This window comes from Microcaecilia unicolor, chromosome 1 (assembly GCF_901765095.1).
Source record: "Microcaecilia unicolor chromosome 1, aMicUni1.1, whole genome shotgun sequence".
Classification (NCBI taxonomy): domain Eukaryota; kingdom Metazoa; phylum Chordata; class Amphibia; order Gymnophiona; family Siphonopidae; genus Microcaecilia; species Microcaecilia unicolor.
Window position 1 is genome coordinate 391298645 of NC_044031.1, and position 18461 is coordinate 391317105.

General features: G+C 38.8%; 1 protein-coding gene across 2 annotated transcripts in view; it reads left to right on the forward strand.

Moving 5' to 3' along the window:
• Positions 1–6576: 6576 nt before the first annotated feature.
• The window catches only part of MYLK4 (myosin light chain kinase family member 4), a 109856-nt gene continuing 97971 nt past the window's right edge, over positions 6577–18461 (forward strand). For both annotated transcript variants that reach the window (XM_030210945.1, XM_030210946.1), the window contains exon 1: positions 6577–7501. In XM_030210945.1, the coding sequence (XP_030066805.1) occupies positions 6920–7501 (582 nt within the window). In that variant the 5' untranslated portion in view covers positions 6577–6919. The remainder of the gene's footprint in view (positions 7502–18461) is intronic.

Sequence of the window (18461 nt, forward strand, 5' to 3'; positions counted from 1 at the left end):
CATTGTATATATATATACTTAAAGTAATGTTAAAAATGAAGTTTATTCACCCAGCAGCCAGCCTGGCTGTATTTGGCTTCATTAGATTGCTGAAAGAATGTGAGGTGACACAGAATATAGGAATTAGGGTAATTAGCCATCACGTTCAGCATTTGTATATGCATATCACAAACTAGTTGAACAGTCAAGGAATAAAAGTGCCTTTGAAATCAGCACAGCATTTCCCTGTCTTAAGGAGGATCTAGCATAATGCATGATTAAGAAGTAGTTCTTGTTTTAAAGACTATGATAAAATGAGGAAATTGGTTAGAAGAACAACTAAAAGGCGCATTGCCAGCATCAAAAGTCTACATGAGGAGTAGATATTATTTGAAAAGACTATTTTGGAAGCCCAGATAAAATGTATTCCATCCATTAAAAAATATTGAAAGAAGGTGAAACAGTGGCCAGTGTGGTTTAATGGTAAGGTAGAACAGGCATGTTTCAGAAAACGCAAAGCAGGCCCTAATCAAGAAAATAGGAATGAGCACAGGTGAATCTATTCATAAAGGTAGTTAATAAATCCTACTCAGTCAATCAATTACTGGCAAGTTAGATGTCAAAAGGCAGGCCAAGACAGACTTCAAGCTTGCTGTGGAAAGAAGAACTAATACTAAAAGCTTTTCAAGTACATTCGAAGTAAAGAGCCCTTGAGGGATCAGACTGATGGACAACTAAAAGGTATGGTGTACAGCGCTGCGTATGCCTTGTAGCGCTATAGAAATGATAAGTAGTAGTATTAGTAAATGAAGTGCTGGGGGAGGATAAAGTAATAGCAGAAAAGTAAAATGATTTCTTTGCTTTTCGAACAACACAATAACAAGAGGACATACCATGAAACTAATAACCAGCAGTTTCAAAATAAATGATATAAAGTAGGGTTTTTTTTTTATACAGGCCATAGTTAAGCTGTGGAATCTGTTGCCACAGGATGTGGTCAAGGCAACTAACATAGCAGGATTTAAAAGAAGTTCTTGGAGTTAAAGTTCATTAAAAAATATTATCCAGGTGGACTTCAGAGAGCTATTGCTTATCTATGGAAATGAGCTATGAGAAATAAAAATGAGTATTCATTTACCACCACCTGGTGATTTGCCCTCTGTTTTATTACATAAGTACATACTGGGACAGACTAAAGGCCCATCAAGCCCAGCATCCTGTTTCCAACAGTGGCCAATCCAGGACACATGTACCTGGCAAGATTCCAAAAAAAGTACAATACATTTTATGCTGATATCCTAGAAATAAGAAGTAGATTTTCCCCATTTTAATAATGGTCTATGGACTTTCCTTTAGGATGATGTCCAAACCTTTTTTAAACCCCGCTAATATAACTGCTTTTACCACATTCTCTGGCAACGAATTCCAGAGTTTAATTACATGTTGAGTGAAGAAAATTTTCTCCGATTCATTTTAAATTTACTAGAACATAAGAATAGGCATACTGGGTCAATGAAGCTACTTTCTGCCTTGTCATAGATTCTGTGACTGGTTGCAGGGGGCCTGGCTATTGTGGGATGGGTCCCTCAGTGATCACCCCAACCCCTGAAGGGTGGCCTGGCATTTGAGTACCGGCACCTTTTTCTCTGGAAAAAATGCACTGGTTGCAGTATATTCTGAGCTTAACTTCTTGGGATTCCCAGTTCAATTTTTGTCGTCATATTTCTATTTTGGGATCCCTTGTTCTGTATTTGGTGACGGTCTGTCTGTGTTTCGCATGTGACTGAAGTGTAATATTTATTTGCGTATAGTTTTTGTGGTGAGTTCTGTTTAACTTGTAGTAGGTACTTTTGGGCCCAGTGTAATATTTGTAGTGCTGCCTTCAGTAGTCATTGTGGTGGTGAATGCCACTCTTTGGGATGGGCCACCCTTTTGATATTGTTGTGGTGCAGCAGCCTCTCTGGTTTCACCAAAACTTGTGCTGGCTGCTCCTTTCTACTACCTGCTTGGTCATAAGTACATAAGTATTGCCATACTAGGAAAGACCAAAGGTCCATCAAGCCCAGCATCCTGTCTCCAACAGTGGCCAATCCAGGTCACAATATACCTGGCAAGATCCCAATAAAGTACAAAACATTTTATACTGCTTATCCCAGAAATAGTGGATTTTCCCCAAGTCCATTCAATAACGGTCTATGGACTTTTCCTTTAGGAAGCCGTCCAAACCTTTTTTAAACTCCGCTAAGCTAACCATCTTTACCACATTCTGTGGCCATGAATTCCAGAGTTTAATTACACGTTGAGTGAAGAAACGTTTTCTTTACTACATCGTAGCTTCATCGCATGCCCCCTAGTCCTAGTATTTTTGGAAAGTGTAAACAGATGCTTCACATCTACCCGCTCAACTCCACTCATTATTTTATAAACCTCTATCATATCTCCCCTCAGCTGCCTTTTCTCCAAGCTGAAGAGCCCTAGCCACTTTAGCCTTTCCTCATAGGGAAGTCGTCCCATCCCTTTATCATTTTCGTCGCCCTTCTCTGCACCTTTTCTAATTCCAGTATATCTTTTTTGAGATGCAGCGACCAGAATTGAACACAATATTCGAGGTGCGGTCGCACCATGGAGCGATACAAAGGCATTATAACATCCTCATCTTTGTTTTCCATTCCTTTCCTAATAATACCTAACATTCTAATTGCTTTCTTAGCTGCAGCAGCACACTGAGCAGAAGGTTTCAACGTATCATAAACGATGAGACCTAGATCCCTTTCTGGGTCTGTGACTCCTAACGTGGAACCTTGCATGATGTAGCTGTAATTCGGGTTCCTCTTTCCCACATGCATCACTTTGCACTTGCTCACATTAAACGTCATCTGCCATTTAGACGCCCAGTAATCCCAGTCTTGTAAGGTCCTCTTGTAATTTTTCACAATCCTCCCACAATTTAACGACTTTGAATAACTTTGTGTCATCAGCAAATTTAATTACCTCACTAGTTACTCCCATCTCTAGGTCATTTATAAATATGTTAAAAAGTGGAACCCCACTAACTACCCTTCTCCATTGAGAATACTGACCATTTAACCCTACTCTGTTTTCTATCTTTTAACCAGTTTTTAATCCACAATAGAACACTACCTCCTATCCCATGACTCTCCAATTTTCTCTGGAGTCTTTCATGAGGTACTTTGTCAAACGCCTTCTGAAAATCCAGAAACACAATATCAACCGGCTCACCTTTTATCCACATGTTTGTTCACCCCTTCAATGAAATGTAGTAGATTGGTGAGGCAAGATTTTCCTTCACTAAATCCATGTTGACTTTGTCTCATTAATCCATGCTTTTGAATATGCTCTGTAATTTTGTTCTTAATAATAGTCCCTACCATTTTGCCTGGCACCGACGTCAGACTCACCGGTCTATAATTTCCCAGATCTCCTCTGGTGCCACTTAATCAGCTGTAGAGTGGGGAGCTCCTTTCTTCACTTCAGCTGCTATGGCACATAGAGAGAATTTACTTTCTGTTCCATGTGCAGTACAGGAAATATTTGTTCTCTACTTTCAATTCCTGCACTGTTCTGGTGGCTAGAGTGGCTTGAGCTAAGAAAAGAACTCTCTTCTCTGCAGTGGATTTAGTGGAGCTGAGCAGATAAAAGGGGGCTGATGAGACCACTCTCATGCCGGGGCTGGCTAAAGGGAGCTGGGAGTTAACAAGGGGACAGGTGGGAGATAGGAGCTGGGAGTTGGAGATGGGCTTGATACAGGGGATTGGAGGGAGGGCATTGGTGGTAGGAGAAGGAGGAGAAGGACAGATGTTGGCGGGCAGAAGAAACATGATCATATGTAGAGAAAGTTGAAGATGGAGAGGCACAGATATGGATGCTGGGGTTAAGGTGAAAGAAAGATGCTGGGGAAATGGAGATGGAACTATGGGAAAAGAGGTAGGGACAGTGGCTGCTGGGGAAAGAGGAAAAAGAGGGCTACAAAGAGTGTTTGAGGAATAAAAGAAGGTGACATAGGTAAGAGAGGGTGGAAATAGGGGAGGCAAAAGGGGAAATGGGAACCTGAATAAGGGGGTAAGATAATAAGAAAAGGACATGAGGTGGGGGGGGTGGGAAGAGATGAATAACAGGGAGGAGATGAGAGGCAGAGGTTGATGAGGCCTGGGAGGTGATAAATACAGGGGCTGGAAATGGGGGACTGGAAAGTGAGAGAAATTCAGGGAATAGGATGGAGGCAGAAGGAGGAATTAGAGAAGGGTGGGAATGGAAGGAGAAGATAGGAAAGTACAGAAAGTGGAAAGCTGATAAGTAGGTGAAAGAGGAGACTGAGGAGGATTGTGGGGAGAAGGAGGAATGAAATCTAGTTACAGGTTCATAAAAAAGCAGATGAGAAAAATGGAGACAAAAATGAAACAGAAGGATCAGTGTAAGACTTATGCATAAGGAAGAAGACAGGACAGTGAAGAAACAGAAAATGGAACTAAGATCCTGGGAAGGGACTCAGAGAAAAGCAACAAAAGGAAGTAGTAAAGAGAGACCAGGACCAACCCGATTGGAAAAATAAAATGGTCAGAAATCAAGGATACAAATACATTTATTTTTGGTATTTACAGAAAGATAGCATCATCCTTGAAAATGTGCACTTATTGTACTTTTTTGTGTACTGAAGGAAATGCATCTCTGTTTCTCTAGAGTTTTACTGCTCACAATCTGGTTTCTTTTGTTTTCCATTTCACTTTTTTTGTCTACATTATGTTTATAGTTTATAATCTCATATTTTTTGCTAAGTGATGGCTTGTGGTTTCCTTGTGTAACAGGGATGAGGGATTCAGTTGATATATAGGTTCTATATAGGAATCTGTAGCGGTCTGACTTTCAACTAATTCGCTGCCATCGTGTGGTTTGTGTTGTTATATTGTGGTAGTGATACTCGTGTACACCACATTGGGTTATATCTAGTTTTCATCACTGATTGCCCCTGATGCAGCCCATATGTGGGCAAAACACGGCCCATGTCGGGTATTGTTGGTTTGTTAACCATTAATAAACTGATTTTGGATTGTTTTCATCTGTTCTGCTCCATTTTTTTCCCATCTTACATCACACAGTGTCTGGTAGTGGAGGGAGTTGATATTGCTATCACTGATTTTTGACACCAGAGTTTGTATGTTGAGTTGTAAAGTGAGGACCAAACCAAAAAATCAGTAAAACAAGCCCCTACGTGAATAGGGTTGGGCCAAAAAAGCTTTCCAGCAGTCAAGAGATGGCCAAAATAATCTTTACTGGTAAGGCACCCCCCTCTTTCTGCTCTGTACCTCTTGTTGGGAGAGGTTTGTTGATTGATCTAGGAATTCTCTGTGAATGAATAATTATACTCTATATTCTCTGTGAGTACTTGTGTTTTTCACTCCAGGCCTCAGAAGTATGCAGCTAGGTCCTAGCGGCTGCCAACACCAGAGGACTCAACCCTGGTGGAATGAAAGAAACATTTTTCTTTTGTGTGTGGTTTGATTCCATTAGGCTGTTCCACTTTGGTTTTATGTAAAAGTTCGACATAATTCGAGGCATTCAACCCCATATCCCCTCCATTCTTATAACCTCCTACCAACAACTTCACTGTTGAATACAGCTTTTGTGGTCTATTCAATGCACCTTGAATCTTCTGCTTATAATAATACTTTTTATTACAAAACCGTACATATTCAGTTAGACACAACCTATAACCATCATACTCATCAACATCCCTGTTTTTCTTCCACTTCCTCTCAGCCGTCTTAATTCCCTTCTCAACTGTAACACTGGTGTCTTCTGCCATGGGCAAACAGGTGGTCAAACATTTTATGGGTGGAAAAACTTTTTTATAAAAGAACTTTTGCAGTCTGTACTTGCTGTCAGCCACATAAGTCATTTTCATTGTTGGCCTGTGGGTTTTCTTTCTTAGTATAGTACATGTCATAACGCTGTGGACCTCAATGCTATTGATTCTCCTCAAAACATGTCCCTTTATCATCTAAGTGACATCAAAACTCTTTCCATGGCTGTTCCCAGTAGGGAAACCGGTTACTGAATCACTTTGAGATTATTAACCAACCTAGGCAAGCAACATCCTTGCAGCAAGCACAACACACCATGCCCTTGGGAAAAGATGCAACACTGTGGCACTTACATTTACTTGGGTCACTTTAGTGACCTGGGTTATATTTTAACTGCTCTTAGATTATTTTTCCTTGTTGGTAATTTTCATGGCACGGCAGATTTCTATATTGATCAGACATCTTTCACTTTCTCTCTCTTCTGTTCTCTCTTTCAGTTATTACAAGCACATACACTCAAGAGTAACATCTTTGTTTGCTAAATCTGAGATTGTTTCTAAGGTTTCAAGGACTATAAAATTATATAACTTCACAACTCAAATATAGATTCTCCTTAATGAGTCCTTCATTCTTCTAAACAGCTAAGATCACATTGCATCCAAAAGGCCTGATTCTGACAAGCAGGCTGCCAAAGTTTCTTTGCATGAGAAGGCTTCTCAAATATCTTGTAGCCTTTGCACTGTCAATAATCCTGTCCACACAGTGCTGACCTCAGAGAGCAGAGTGCATTTAGGTTTCACAGCAAATGTCCTTCTCTGTTTTCATTTCACTTTAAGAAGTTGAAAAATAAAGTTCTTTCCAAGTACTTCTCTCTTTGAATGCAGAATTTTCCCTAGGGTTTGTTGTCTGCTTAAGGACAATTATGTGTCTTAAAGGTAAGTCGAGCTGGTTCATATTAGAGCTGCACATTAGCAGATGTGGACCTGTGGAGCCCTTCTGACACCTGCCATAAATTCTGAATTAAAAACCGGCAAGCGGGCAACGGCCCAGAGCCCTTTATTTTAGCTCCTTCCTTGGAAAACTCAGCAGAACACTTTTTCATTGAGAGGAAGCTAAGCATAATGAGTGCATCCAGTAAGAAGCCTTCGTCTAGAGTAAGCTCTTTGGCTAAAAGGTTTGACCCTAATGTTTTACAAAGCCAAGGCACCACGGATGGAGAAGAAGTTGATGTTCTGAGTCAGAAGATTGACAAATTTTTGATTATACAGAACATTGTCCTTCAGAAGCTGGACAAGGTTTTTCAGAAAGTCGATGAAATTGAAAACGATATTAAAAAGGTTAAGGCAGAAAAAGCAAGGCCAAGTCTTACCAGTGAAATAGAAGAGAGAAAATGTACATCTGAAATGAAGAAACTTTGCTTGGACATGTCAAGTGCACTCTCAGAAATAAGGATATATGCCGAACATCAGTCCAAGAGGTTGGATGGAATGGAGCAAATAGTGATGGGTATTCAACTGCTTCTTAGCTTATTAGGAAAGAAGATGAAATCATCAAAAGCTCTTAAGCTTCTTTTTAAAAGCCAGGGAACTCCAAGGTCTGGCATAAAAAATGGTAACTTGAAGAATGATAAAAACAAAACATCTTTCAGGATGCAGTCTTTTCCTCAGAAAGAAGATGTCCTAGTTAAGAGAGAGAATGGGAAGGTGAGTTTGTATTGTCTGCAATCAATGAAGTCTTACATGTACTGTTTTCTTAAATGTCTAGTGTTTTTCTTAACATCAGCCCAGTGAGAATGTTATTGAATGTAATTAATGATAATTATAGGATAAAATATAGAGTTATATTACTGAAAAATGTTTTGCTGGGCCTGTTAAACAATTAGAGGCTGGTCAAAGTTTTGGTCAGGGCAATTACCATCACAAGAGTCTATGTTGGGGGCAGAACTTGAACCATATATTTTCTGGCATGGGGCTGTTTTTTTTTTTTTTTTTGTTACATTTGTACCCCACGCTTTCCCACTCATGGCAGGCTCAATGTGGCTTACATATTGTATACAGGTACTTATTTGTACCTGGGGCAATGGAGGATTAAGTGACTTGCCCAGAGTCACAAGGTGCTGCCTGTGCCTGAAGTGGGAATTGAACTCAGTTCCTCAGGACCAAAGTCCACCACCCTAACCACTTGGCCACTCTTCCACTCGATTATGATCTGCATTTTTTTTTTAATTTAACACAGATCAATTTTTAAATCAAAACAAAATTATTCTGAAAAACAAAATTATGCCAGCAAATACTAGGATGATGCTCTCCTTCCTTGGCTGGTATCATTGCTATCCATGGATTAATCCATCTATAGGCAAAAGATGAGATTGGTGTGATGAAGTTGTGTAGGAATTTTTCTTGCTCTTTCATCCTTCCTGCTCAGTTGGAATCAGCATCTGCTGGACTGTGCATTGTAAACTTTCATGTGCAACTACCAAGGATTTCTCCTCTTTTATTATCCCCTCCTGGCTCAGGCATTGCAGTGGCTTGGCTTCTGGAACCTGACCAGTAGAAGTCACTGTTGAGTGTTTGCTAAGCCAGTGCAGCATCACCATCCCCAGCTGGCCCAGAGAGCAGAAACCAAACCTGGTAATGAGGCGTAAGTCTTCAGCACTGCTGAGCTGTTGGGCTAGAGCTATTAGACTAGACCACAATTGACTATTTTTTTAAAATTTGTATTTGTTTTTAAATGTGGCCATACACTTCATTTTTCTGTTAGTCTATGAAATTTGCATATTCACTCAAGACATTATTTGGAGAATTTGTCCTTGAAAGACATCACAATTGTAGTATGTGATAGCTCCATAGCTGCCAACTTACCTAGTTCTAGGAGAATTTTAGATTAGTTCTAGATTTCTGACCACTGTATCCTGATGCATTATGGGTCTGGCAGCACTGATTTTAATCGGTAGAATGAGAGACTACAAGTACCATACTACACTGGGGGATGTAAGTTGAGACTAGCCAAAAAATCCCTGCTGGAACTGGGTTGTTTGGTAGCTGTGCAGTTCTGTAGTGATTCACCTGTTCAGATAAAGAGAAAAAGAGAAATGGACTGTAAATGTAGTGAAAAGGATACATTTTACTAATTTTTATTTATTTTCTAGAAATTGTTTTAACATATTAGGGTAAAAACGTGTGCATTTGTAGCCATTTTTCATGAAATTATTTGCAAAGACACTCAGCATAGTTGTTGCAAGTCCACTTAAGGATTTTCACACATCTACATGTGGTATCATATGGAGTTAAGAGGGCTAAAATTGGCAATTAAAGTTTTCTATTTTTAATTTTATTGTCAGTGTAATTGTAATGTTAATTGTATATATTGTTATTTTTATTAATTATATATGTTCTCTTGTAACTCGCCCAGAACTGTGGATGGAGCGGGATATAAATCTGTCAAATAAATAAATAAAAGGAGATAATATACTGCTACTATTTATGCCATAAGCCCTGTATTTGAATAGAGAGGGACCGTAATGCCAGTTGGGCAAATAATGGAAGAAAGAGCAAAAATATCAAAGAAAAATCTGCAAACGGCATATCTAAAATCTGTGGTTGGACAAATTAAAGAAAAAAATACCTGAGTGAGGACATCTTAACACAGTTGAGCAATGATGCAGGAAGAGGGAGAGGGTGTGCAAGAAGAGATATCCAACAACAGTCCTCAAGCCCTAGAAATGAAGTTACCAACACAGCCAAAGATTACCAGAAGAAAAACACTACCACACTGCTGTGACTAAGAGTATTATGGAGAATGAAGAAGCTGTGATCTCCTAGGATATTCCCATTCCAACTGATGATAAGCTCAAAGCAAAAAACAAAAAACCCCCACATAAACAAAAAACAAAAACAATAAAAAACCCAGACATTGTAGTAAAGGAGAAGCGTCAGTACCAAGAGATTACATCATTTGGAGAGACAGATCTTCAAGTACCAAGAAATATCATCAGGCACCAAGAAAGTGTGGTAGAAAGACAAAGAAGAAATCCCAATTGTTTTGGATGCTGCTAATTGATCAAAAAGAACTTTCAAGGGCCATTATAATGCCAATTTGTAAAAAGAGTTCTGGAGTGACCCTAGAAACTACAGACTTATGAACTTGATGTCAGGGCCAAGCAAAATGGTAGAAATTAGTATAAAGAACATTACTGAACATATAGACAGTTATGGCCTAATGGGAAAGAGCCAAAATGGATTTAGCCGAGGGAAGTCTTGCCTCACAGATCTGATACATTTTTGGAAGGTGTTAATAAACGTGGACAAAGTTAGGCCAGTTGATTATAGTGTATATGGACTTTCAGAAGACATTTGATAGTCTCTCATCTTCAGGAAATTAAAAAGTAATGGGATGAGACAATTTCTTATTGTGGATTAAGAACTGGTTAAACCAGTGGTTCCCAAACCTGATCCTGGAGGCACCCCAGCCAATCAGGTTTTCAGGATATCCACAATGAATATTCATGAGATAGATTTGCATGCAGTGGAGGCAGTGCATGTAAATCTCTCATGAATATGCTGATATCCTCTGCTCAGTATGTGGTGGCAGCCCAAAAAACACAGTATGTTAGGAATTACTAGGAAGGAATAGAGAATAAAACAAAGAATATCATAATGCTTCTATATTGCTCCATGGTGGACTGCACCTTAAGTATTGTGTGCAAATCTGATCATTTCATCTAAAACAACATATAGCAGAATTAGAAAGGGTACAAAGAATGGCAATAAAAAGAGATGGAACAACTCCCCTATGAGGTTTGGACTCTTCATCTTGGAGAAGAAGCAGCTGATTAGAGACAGAGATCTATAAAATGATGAGTGGAGTGGAGTAGAATGGGCATAGGTGTTGCTATGGGGTGGCAAGTGCCACTCTAAAAATATTCTTTGCCACCCCGTTTCCACCCAGTTCTTGCAGATATGGCTCTTCTTCAGCTTCCTTTTCACTGGTGCTTTCTGTGATGTTCAGGAACAGCAGTAAAGTAGAGATAAGCTGTGAGGCCTTCCATCTTGCCTTTGCTGCTACAAGCAGGAAGTGACATCAGAAGGGGGTGGGACCAGGACCGTTTTATAGAATAACTCCTTATATTGTGAGATTACACTGGTTACCAGTAGAAGCCAGAGAAATGTTTTTTAATACTGCATGGTCAAGCACCATTATATTTAATGGAGCAAATAGCATTCCCGACTTCGTATAATCAGAGTATGATTAGAGAGGAAATTCTAGTTAGCTTCCCAAACACAAAAGTGATCAGATATAGATCCAGTAGGGTATAAACAATGGGTTATCAAGCAGCAAAAATCTAGAACTCTCTTTCACAAAGTATGAGTATAATTGGATAATAAAAATTTTTTTAAATTGCTTAAAACCTTTCTCTTCTTTTCATTTCTTTTTTTTTTTTTTTACTTAAAACCTTTCTTTTTCAGAAATATTTATTATCTTTGGCCTAGAGGTCAAATTTGATTTTAAGAATTTATAAATTCCCAGGCATACCTGGTTTATTTTATTGTTAAAAGCAGTTCAAAAAAGCAGAATTCATGTCTGATGTTGAAGACTTTAATTCAGCAGTAATATTCTTACAAAAGCCCATTTTGTAAGGATAGATTGCTACATAGACCACTTTTTCAATCCTACAATTAGAAGTGTCTTAACTCATATCTTTCTTTAGCGATGGGATGGTAAAAGTACTTAATTTTGAAGTTAACATTACAGATTGAATAGCCCCCACATGGAAAGTGTCCAAATACACTTTTCTCCATGACTTCTTTCAAATTTGGAAGCTCCGAAGGTGCCAATAAATCTTTTAGGGGGTCTTTTACTAAAACTTGGTAGCATTTTAGCTTGCGGTAAATGCTGAGATGCCTATTATATTCCTATGGGCTTCTCAGCATTTACTGCCAGCTGATTTCTACCATGAGCTATAAATGCTATTGCGGCTTAGTAAAAGACCCACTTAAATTGTGATTCTTTTTATATGCCACCAGAAGTTCACAGCCATGAAATGTATCTACATTTTTAATTATGTGCCAATGTTTCTTAAGAGTTTTTACTATGTCTTTTGATAAATGATTAAAATTTAGTATACATACAATTTTAACATCTTTTTTCTTACTTCTGGATTTCAGTAATGTTTTCTTTATAACTGGATTGTTCTATCAAAGCATTTCTTAATATCTTCTACAGGATAACCTCTCTCTAAAAAATGTCTCTTCATCTCTAATGATTCCTCAGTAGAACATAGTCACTTTAAACACAGACATTGACTGTATGGTAGATTTTCTTTTAGTAATTTGTAATGACAACTAGTATAATATAGGACTTTGTTCACATCAGTCAGCTTTCTATAAATGCCTGTTTGTATCTTATCATTATTTCTAATTAAAATATCTAGAAATGGAATTTCTCTTCTATCATAATTAATTTGAAACTTTAAAATTGGATCAGATTAATAGACACATTCATAAAACCTCAAAAGATCATTCTCTGTCCCATCCCAAAGAATACAAATATCATCAGTGTATCTTTTCCAAATCACCAGTTATTCCATAAAGTCATGTTTCAAAAGAAAACCCTCCTTGAATTTAACAATATATAAATTAGCTATAGATGGTGCCATAGAGGACCCCATCATAGTTCCTTTTATTTGTTTAAGGAATTTCTTCTCAAACACAAAATAATTTTCTTTTAAAGCAATATTTGCAAGTTCTACTGCTGAATTAAAGTCTTTTTCACATAAGACATGCATTCTGCTTTTTTTGGACTGCAGATTACAGTTTCCTCTAGTGTGTTTCCTTATTTTATTGTTATCCACTTTGAGGTATAAAAGGCATGTGTGGTATATAAGAGTTTATAAATACATAAGTGTTGCCATACTGGGACAGACTGAAGGTCCATCAAGCCCAGTATCCTGTTTCCAACGAATTCCAGAGTTTAATTACATGTTGTGTGAAGAAATATTTTCTCGATTCATTTTAAATTTACTACTTTGTAGCATCATTGCATGCCCCCTAGTCCTAGTATTTTTTGGAAAGAGTAAACAAGCAATTCATGTCTACCCATTCCACTCCACTCATTATTTTATATATCTCTATCATATCTATATGTAATGCAATGAATTAGGATGGGTAAGGAAGATACTGGCTTATGGACGAAGAAACAGAAAGGAATTATTGGTTAGGTTGATGGTGGGAGTGGGAATTGTGGACATAGTGATGGGGGGAGGTAATAGAGGCACAGAAGACAGATAGGGACACAAAGGGGTATGCTGGACCCTGTGTGGAGAAGAAAGACAGAGGGGAGATGTTGGGCTTCTGGTAGAAAGTAGAAAGACAAAGGGAAGATAGTAGAAAGTAGAAAGGCAAAGAGAAGATAGAGGAGAGGTGCTGGACACTGGAAGGGGGAGTAAGAAGATAAGGGGAAGATGCTGGAAAGAGGGGTGGAGAGAGGGGAGATGCTGGACAAAAGTTAGGAGGGAAAACAGAGAGAGAGAGAGGAGGATAGAGAGAGAGAGGGGAGATGGAGGTTCAAGGAGGGATGGAAAGAAATGGAATATACTTGCTCAGGGGAAAAGGGTAGATGGTGGGCATGGGGGTGGAGGTGGGTGACAGAAGGGAGATGCTGAATTGGGATGGGAGAAGAGAGGTAGTACTGAAATGGGATGGGGAAAATGTTGGTTTAGAGTAGGGGGAAAAAAAAGGTGATGCTGGATTGGGTAGGAAGTAAAAAGGGACATGGGAGTATAAAGACCCAGAAAGGGGATGCTGGACATGGGGGGGGGGGGGGTTGTAAAGTGACAGTAAACACATGAGGAGAGTAGGAAGACAGAAGGGACATGCTGGATATGGGGGGGGGGGGAGTCAGAAGGAAAGGGAATACTAGGCATTTGAGGGGAATAGGGAAAGAGAAGGGGGATGCTGGACATGGGGTATAGGGAGAAAGGGGAGATGCTGACAGAAGGAGAGAGAAACAGATGAAACTAGGTAACTTGGTGCATCTGGTTTCTGGTATGGAATCCAGATTTAACTGCCATATAAAAGAATTTGTGAAATAATTATTTTCTTTACAATGGTAGTTTTTTGGATGACTGATACTAGCTGGTGAGATTATTTATGCATAGAAGTCCCATGGGACTTATAATGTCTTTCATACCTTGTTTAAAGGTGTAGGGGGATAATTATGATGTGCTGAAATGTCACTTTGACTTGCTCCCCTCCCCAACTTACCTGGCTTGCCTCCCTGATGCCACTCCAAATATTTCCATTTAGAGATGCCACTGGGAATAGCTAAATACAAATCAGTTTTTTACTGTTTCAAAAAAAAATACAGGACTAAGGGGCATGCCAAGAAGTTACCAAATATCATATTTAAAACATATTGAAGTAATATTTGTTCACTCAACACATAATATGTCTGGAATTGGTTGCTGGAGGATGCAGTAAAAGTAGTTAGTTTACCTGGGTTTAAAAAAGGTTTAGACACATTCCCAGAAGAAAAGTCCATAAACTGTTATTAAAGTAAACTTGGCAAATGCTACTGCGTATCCTTAAATAGAATCTACTTTTTGGGATCCTTCCAAGTACTTGTGACTTGGATGAGCCACTATTAGAAACAGGATACCGGGCTTGATGGATATTTGGCCTAACCTAGTGTGACAGTTCATAGGGTGCAATATAAAAGCATAAGAACTCCAGAATGAAATTCACTTTCACACAATGCAAGTACTATGGTGAGTGTTAGGGGTTAATGTGAGAGCTTAAGATCATAATCTACATACCGCCCAGGACTTTGCTTAGGTGTGAGGTTCATTGCTGTTATGATATGTAAAAATCTAACCCAGTTGGAAGTATTGCCCCCAAGAAATTGTGTAAGTACAGAAAAGGCTAACATTTAAATTTAACTTTTACCCAAGTCCTTGAGGCTCAGCCTGCTATAGTACAGATTTCCTTACATTTTAGTAACATACATATGAACATAAAAATAGCCATACTGGTTCAGACCAATGGTCCATCTAGCCCAGTATCTTGTTTCCAACAGTGGCCAATCCAGGTCACAAGTACCTGGCAGAAACCCAATTAGTAACAACATTCCATGCTACCAATCCTGAGTAAGCAGTGGCTTCCCCGTGTCTATCTCAATAGCAGGCTGTGACCTTTTCCTCCAGGAACTTGTCCAAACCTTTTTTAAACCCCAGATATGCTAACTGCTGTTACCACATCCTCTGGCAATGATTTCCAGAGCTTAACTATTTGTTGAGTGAAAAAAAATTTCCTCATATTTTGTTGTTAAAGTATTTCCATGTAACTTCCTTGAGTGTCCCCTGGTCTTTGTATTTTTTGAAAGATTTAAGTTTAGCTGTTCTACACCACTCAGGATTTTGTAGACCTCAATCATATCTCCCCTCAGCCATCTCTTTTCTAAGCTAAGTAGCCCTAACCTCTTAAAGCTTTCCTTTTATGGGAGGAGTTCCTTCCCCTTTAACGTTTTGGTCATCTTCTTTGAACCTTTTTTAATTCTGCTATATCTTTGAGATATAGTGAGCAGAATTGAACGCCAATGCCAAAACACCAGTGTGAAATAGCCAATACCTATTGAAAAGTGACTTGTTTTGAGCACTAATTTAAGCAGAAAGCTGATCAGAAGACATTACGTTTGTGGATATATTTTTATCCCTTCAATATTGCATTATATGTTATATATTTTTGCTTGATCATATATTTTTATTTTGAAGAATTTTCGGTTACCTGCCTTCCAGCTCCAGTGACACTCACTGTTATGTATAAAGCTCGGGCATGAGGGGTTATTCATCTATTAGGTTTTTGGTCTACCTGGTGTTAGTGTTGGGATTCTCTCGCCTGGAGCTATGACTATTTTCTATAGTATTCCCAGCCCCTGCCAGCCCAATGAGGAGAAGCCAGATCCAGGAATTGGACCCAGGCTCCTGCAAGGCAGTTCCGCTACGAGGTTATAAGACTGGACTCTATATGTGGAGTTATTTCTATAACAGTTTGCCTATATATAGGTGCCTAGAGGGCATCAGATTGGTGCATATTCTATCAATGAAAGTATATGCCTACTTTCCTTTATAAGAATCCCAGCTTAACAAGGGTATATATGTACATATCTCCTTAGGTGCAAGCATTTACAGCAGCCATAGAGCTGGTGTAAATGTCCATGCCTAAGTTCCAGTGATACACAAGTTATATATGTAATTGTTCACATTGCCTAGATGGCACCCATGTATATACCCACCCACAAACTATACTACTACTAATTATTTCTATAACATTACAAGACACACGCAGAGTTGTACACATTATACGCAGGTACTTTCTCTGTCCCTAGAGGGCTCAAAATCTAAGGGCCCTGTTTACTAAGGTGTGTTAGTGTTTTTAGTGCACCTACACTTAGCACACATGCTAACCATGTAGGCGCCTATAGGAATATTGTAGGCATAGGTAGTTAACACACCTATAATGCTGCTTAGTAAATAGGGCCCTACGTTTTTTTGTACCTGGGGCAGTGGAGGATTAAATGACTTGCCCAAGGTCACAAGGAGCTGCAGTGGGAATTAGGCTACTCCTCCACTATGCACCATCTCATTTAGGTGCCCATAGCTGAAATACTGGCATTTATGTGCACACAGATGTGCGTATATGCCAATAATCTTAACATTTACATGTGTTCTTGGTGTCTAAATATTGGCACTCTCCTTTTAAAAATTACCTCAATAGGAGATAATTGTATAAAGTGGAGTCTGGTTTTAGGTGCTATCGTTGTATGTAAATGTTAGTATTTTAGTAATTTATGTGTAAGTAGCCACTTATGTGCCTAAGTGATCTGTTTAAAATATATAAAACCAGCATAAAAGTGCACTTATGCTAGGCCTGTGCATGGGTGAAGTTTAGGCAGAGCACACAAGTTCATGTGGAACATTATAAATTAATATGATTTACCTATGGTTTTTGCTAACATCTAGGTGGGTTCATTTATACTAGCCCTAGAGATAGTGTAAGTGATTGCGCCTTAACCCCCAAATTCATTATCAATAAAAATTATGCATGCAAATGTGGGCATGTGCCCAATTTGCATATACAATTTAATGGACTAATGAGCCAATTAGCGCAGATAATTTGCTTCTTAAGCAATTATCAGTGCTAACTGGATTTAATTAAAATTTACATGCATAAATTTAGGCATGGATCCAAAAATGGGAGAGTCATGAGCTGATTGGGCGCATTCTCAAAATTTATGCACCTTGTTATAGAATAGCAGGAATCCACGCCTAATTTAGACATGGGATTTACACCAAAGTTTCATTGGTGTAAATGGTCACGCCTAAGTGTAGCTGTGGTTCCCGGTGCTATGCACTATTATATAAACAGCGCATAACTTTAAGCACCATTAATAGAATAGTGCTAAGCGCTGTTTTTTGGCGCCATTTATAGAATTTAGTACTAAATCACAGTGTGTTTTTGGCCACTTATACTAGTATTTTATAAAGAAAATTAGGTGTGTAATTATCCTCATAGCAGCTGAATATTGTTGCTTATGTATTACTGGTGGCGGTGACTAGATTATATATATATATTCAGTGCAATGGCCTATCTGGATTGTGGCACTGGAATATATATTGTTGTTTTTTTTAAAGACCATGGCTGGCTTTAAAAAAATTATAATTGCCTCTGAATATTGGCCTTGAATATTTCTGACATGTTTCTCTTATGGTCCCCAAAAAACAGGAAGGCAGTCAGTCAACAAAATCCAGAATGGCAAACTGATGAACAGACCAAAATGTAGACCGAGATGATCCAAAGTGGAATTTATTAAGCAAGCAGAACTGGAGGGGTGAACATTTTCACCCTTCCAGTTCATTTGCTTGCTTAATAAATTCCACTTTGGATCATCTCGGTCTGCATTTTGGTCTGTTCATCAGTTTGCCGCGTTATGTTTCTCTCATGGAAAACCAAATGTGATCCAGATCAAAGATCTGATATTGTATCTTGGAGATGAGGGGTGGTTTATTTCCAGCTTCTTAATAACTGAATATCACATTACAATGAATTGTTCTGATGCTTTCTGAGTCTTAACTAGGGCTTTCCCCTTCTTTTGCCAATTAGAACAGTGTTGGTGCAAGAGAGTTCTCTGAATGTCCAGAATGCTTGTCTTGATTCATGTTTACTGCCTTGAGTTTTTGGCTAGGGAAAAATGATCTCTGAGAAAGAGCAGATGATATTCTGGGCATCCTTTTGAAAAAACACTTGGCTTAGCTTATGTGTTTCAAATTCTTTTCTGTTACTCCTTGTTCCTTCTGGTTGTTTTTTCATTATTGCCCTATTCAAGTTAGACCTAACTGGGAAAAGTACATAAGTATTGCCATACTGGGAAAGACCAAAGGTCCATCAAGCTCAGCATCCTGTTTCCAACAGTGGCCAATCCAGGTCACAAATACCTGGCAAGATCCCAAAAAAGTACCAAACATTTTATACTGCTTATCCCAGAAACAGCAGATTTTCCCCAAGCCCAATTTAATAATGATCTATGGACGTTTCCATTAGGAAGCCGCCCAAACCTTTTAAAAACTCTGCTAAGCTAACCGCCTTTACCACATTCTCTGGCAGCAAATTC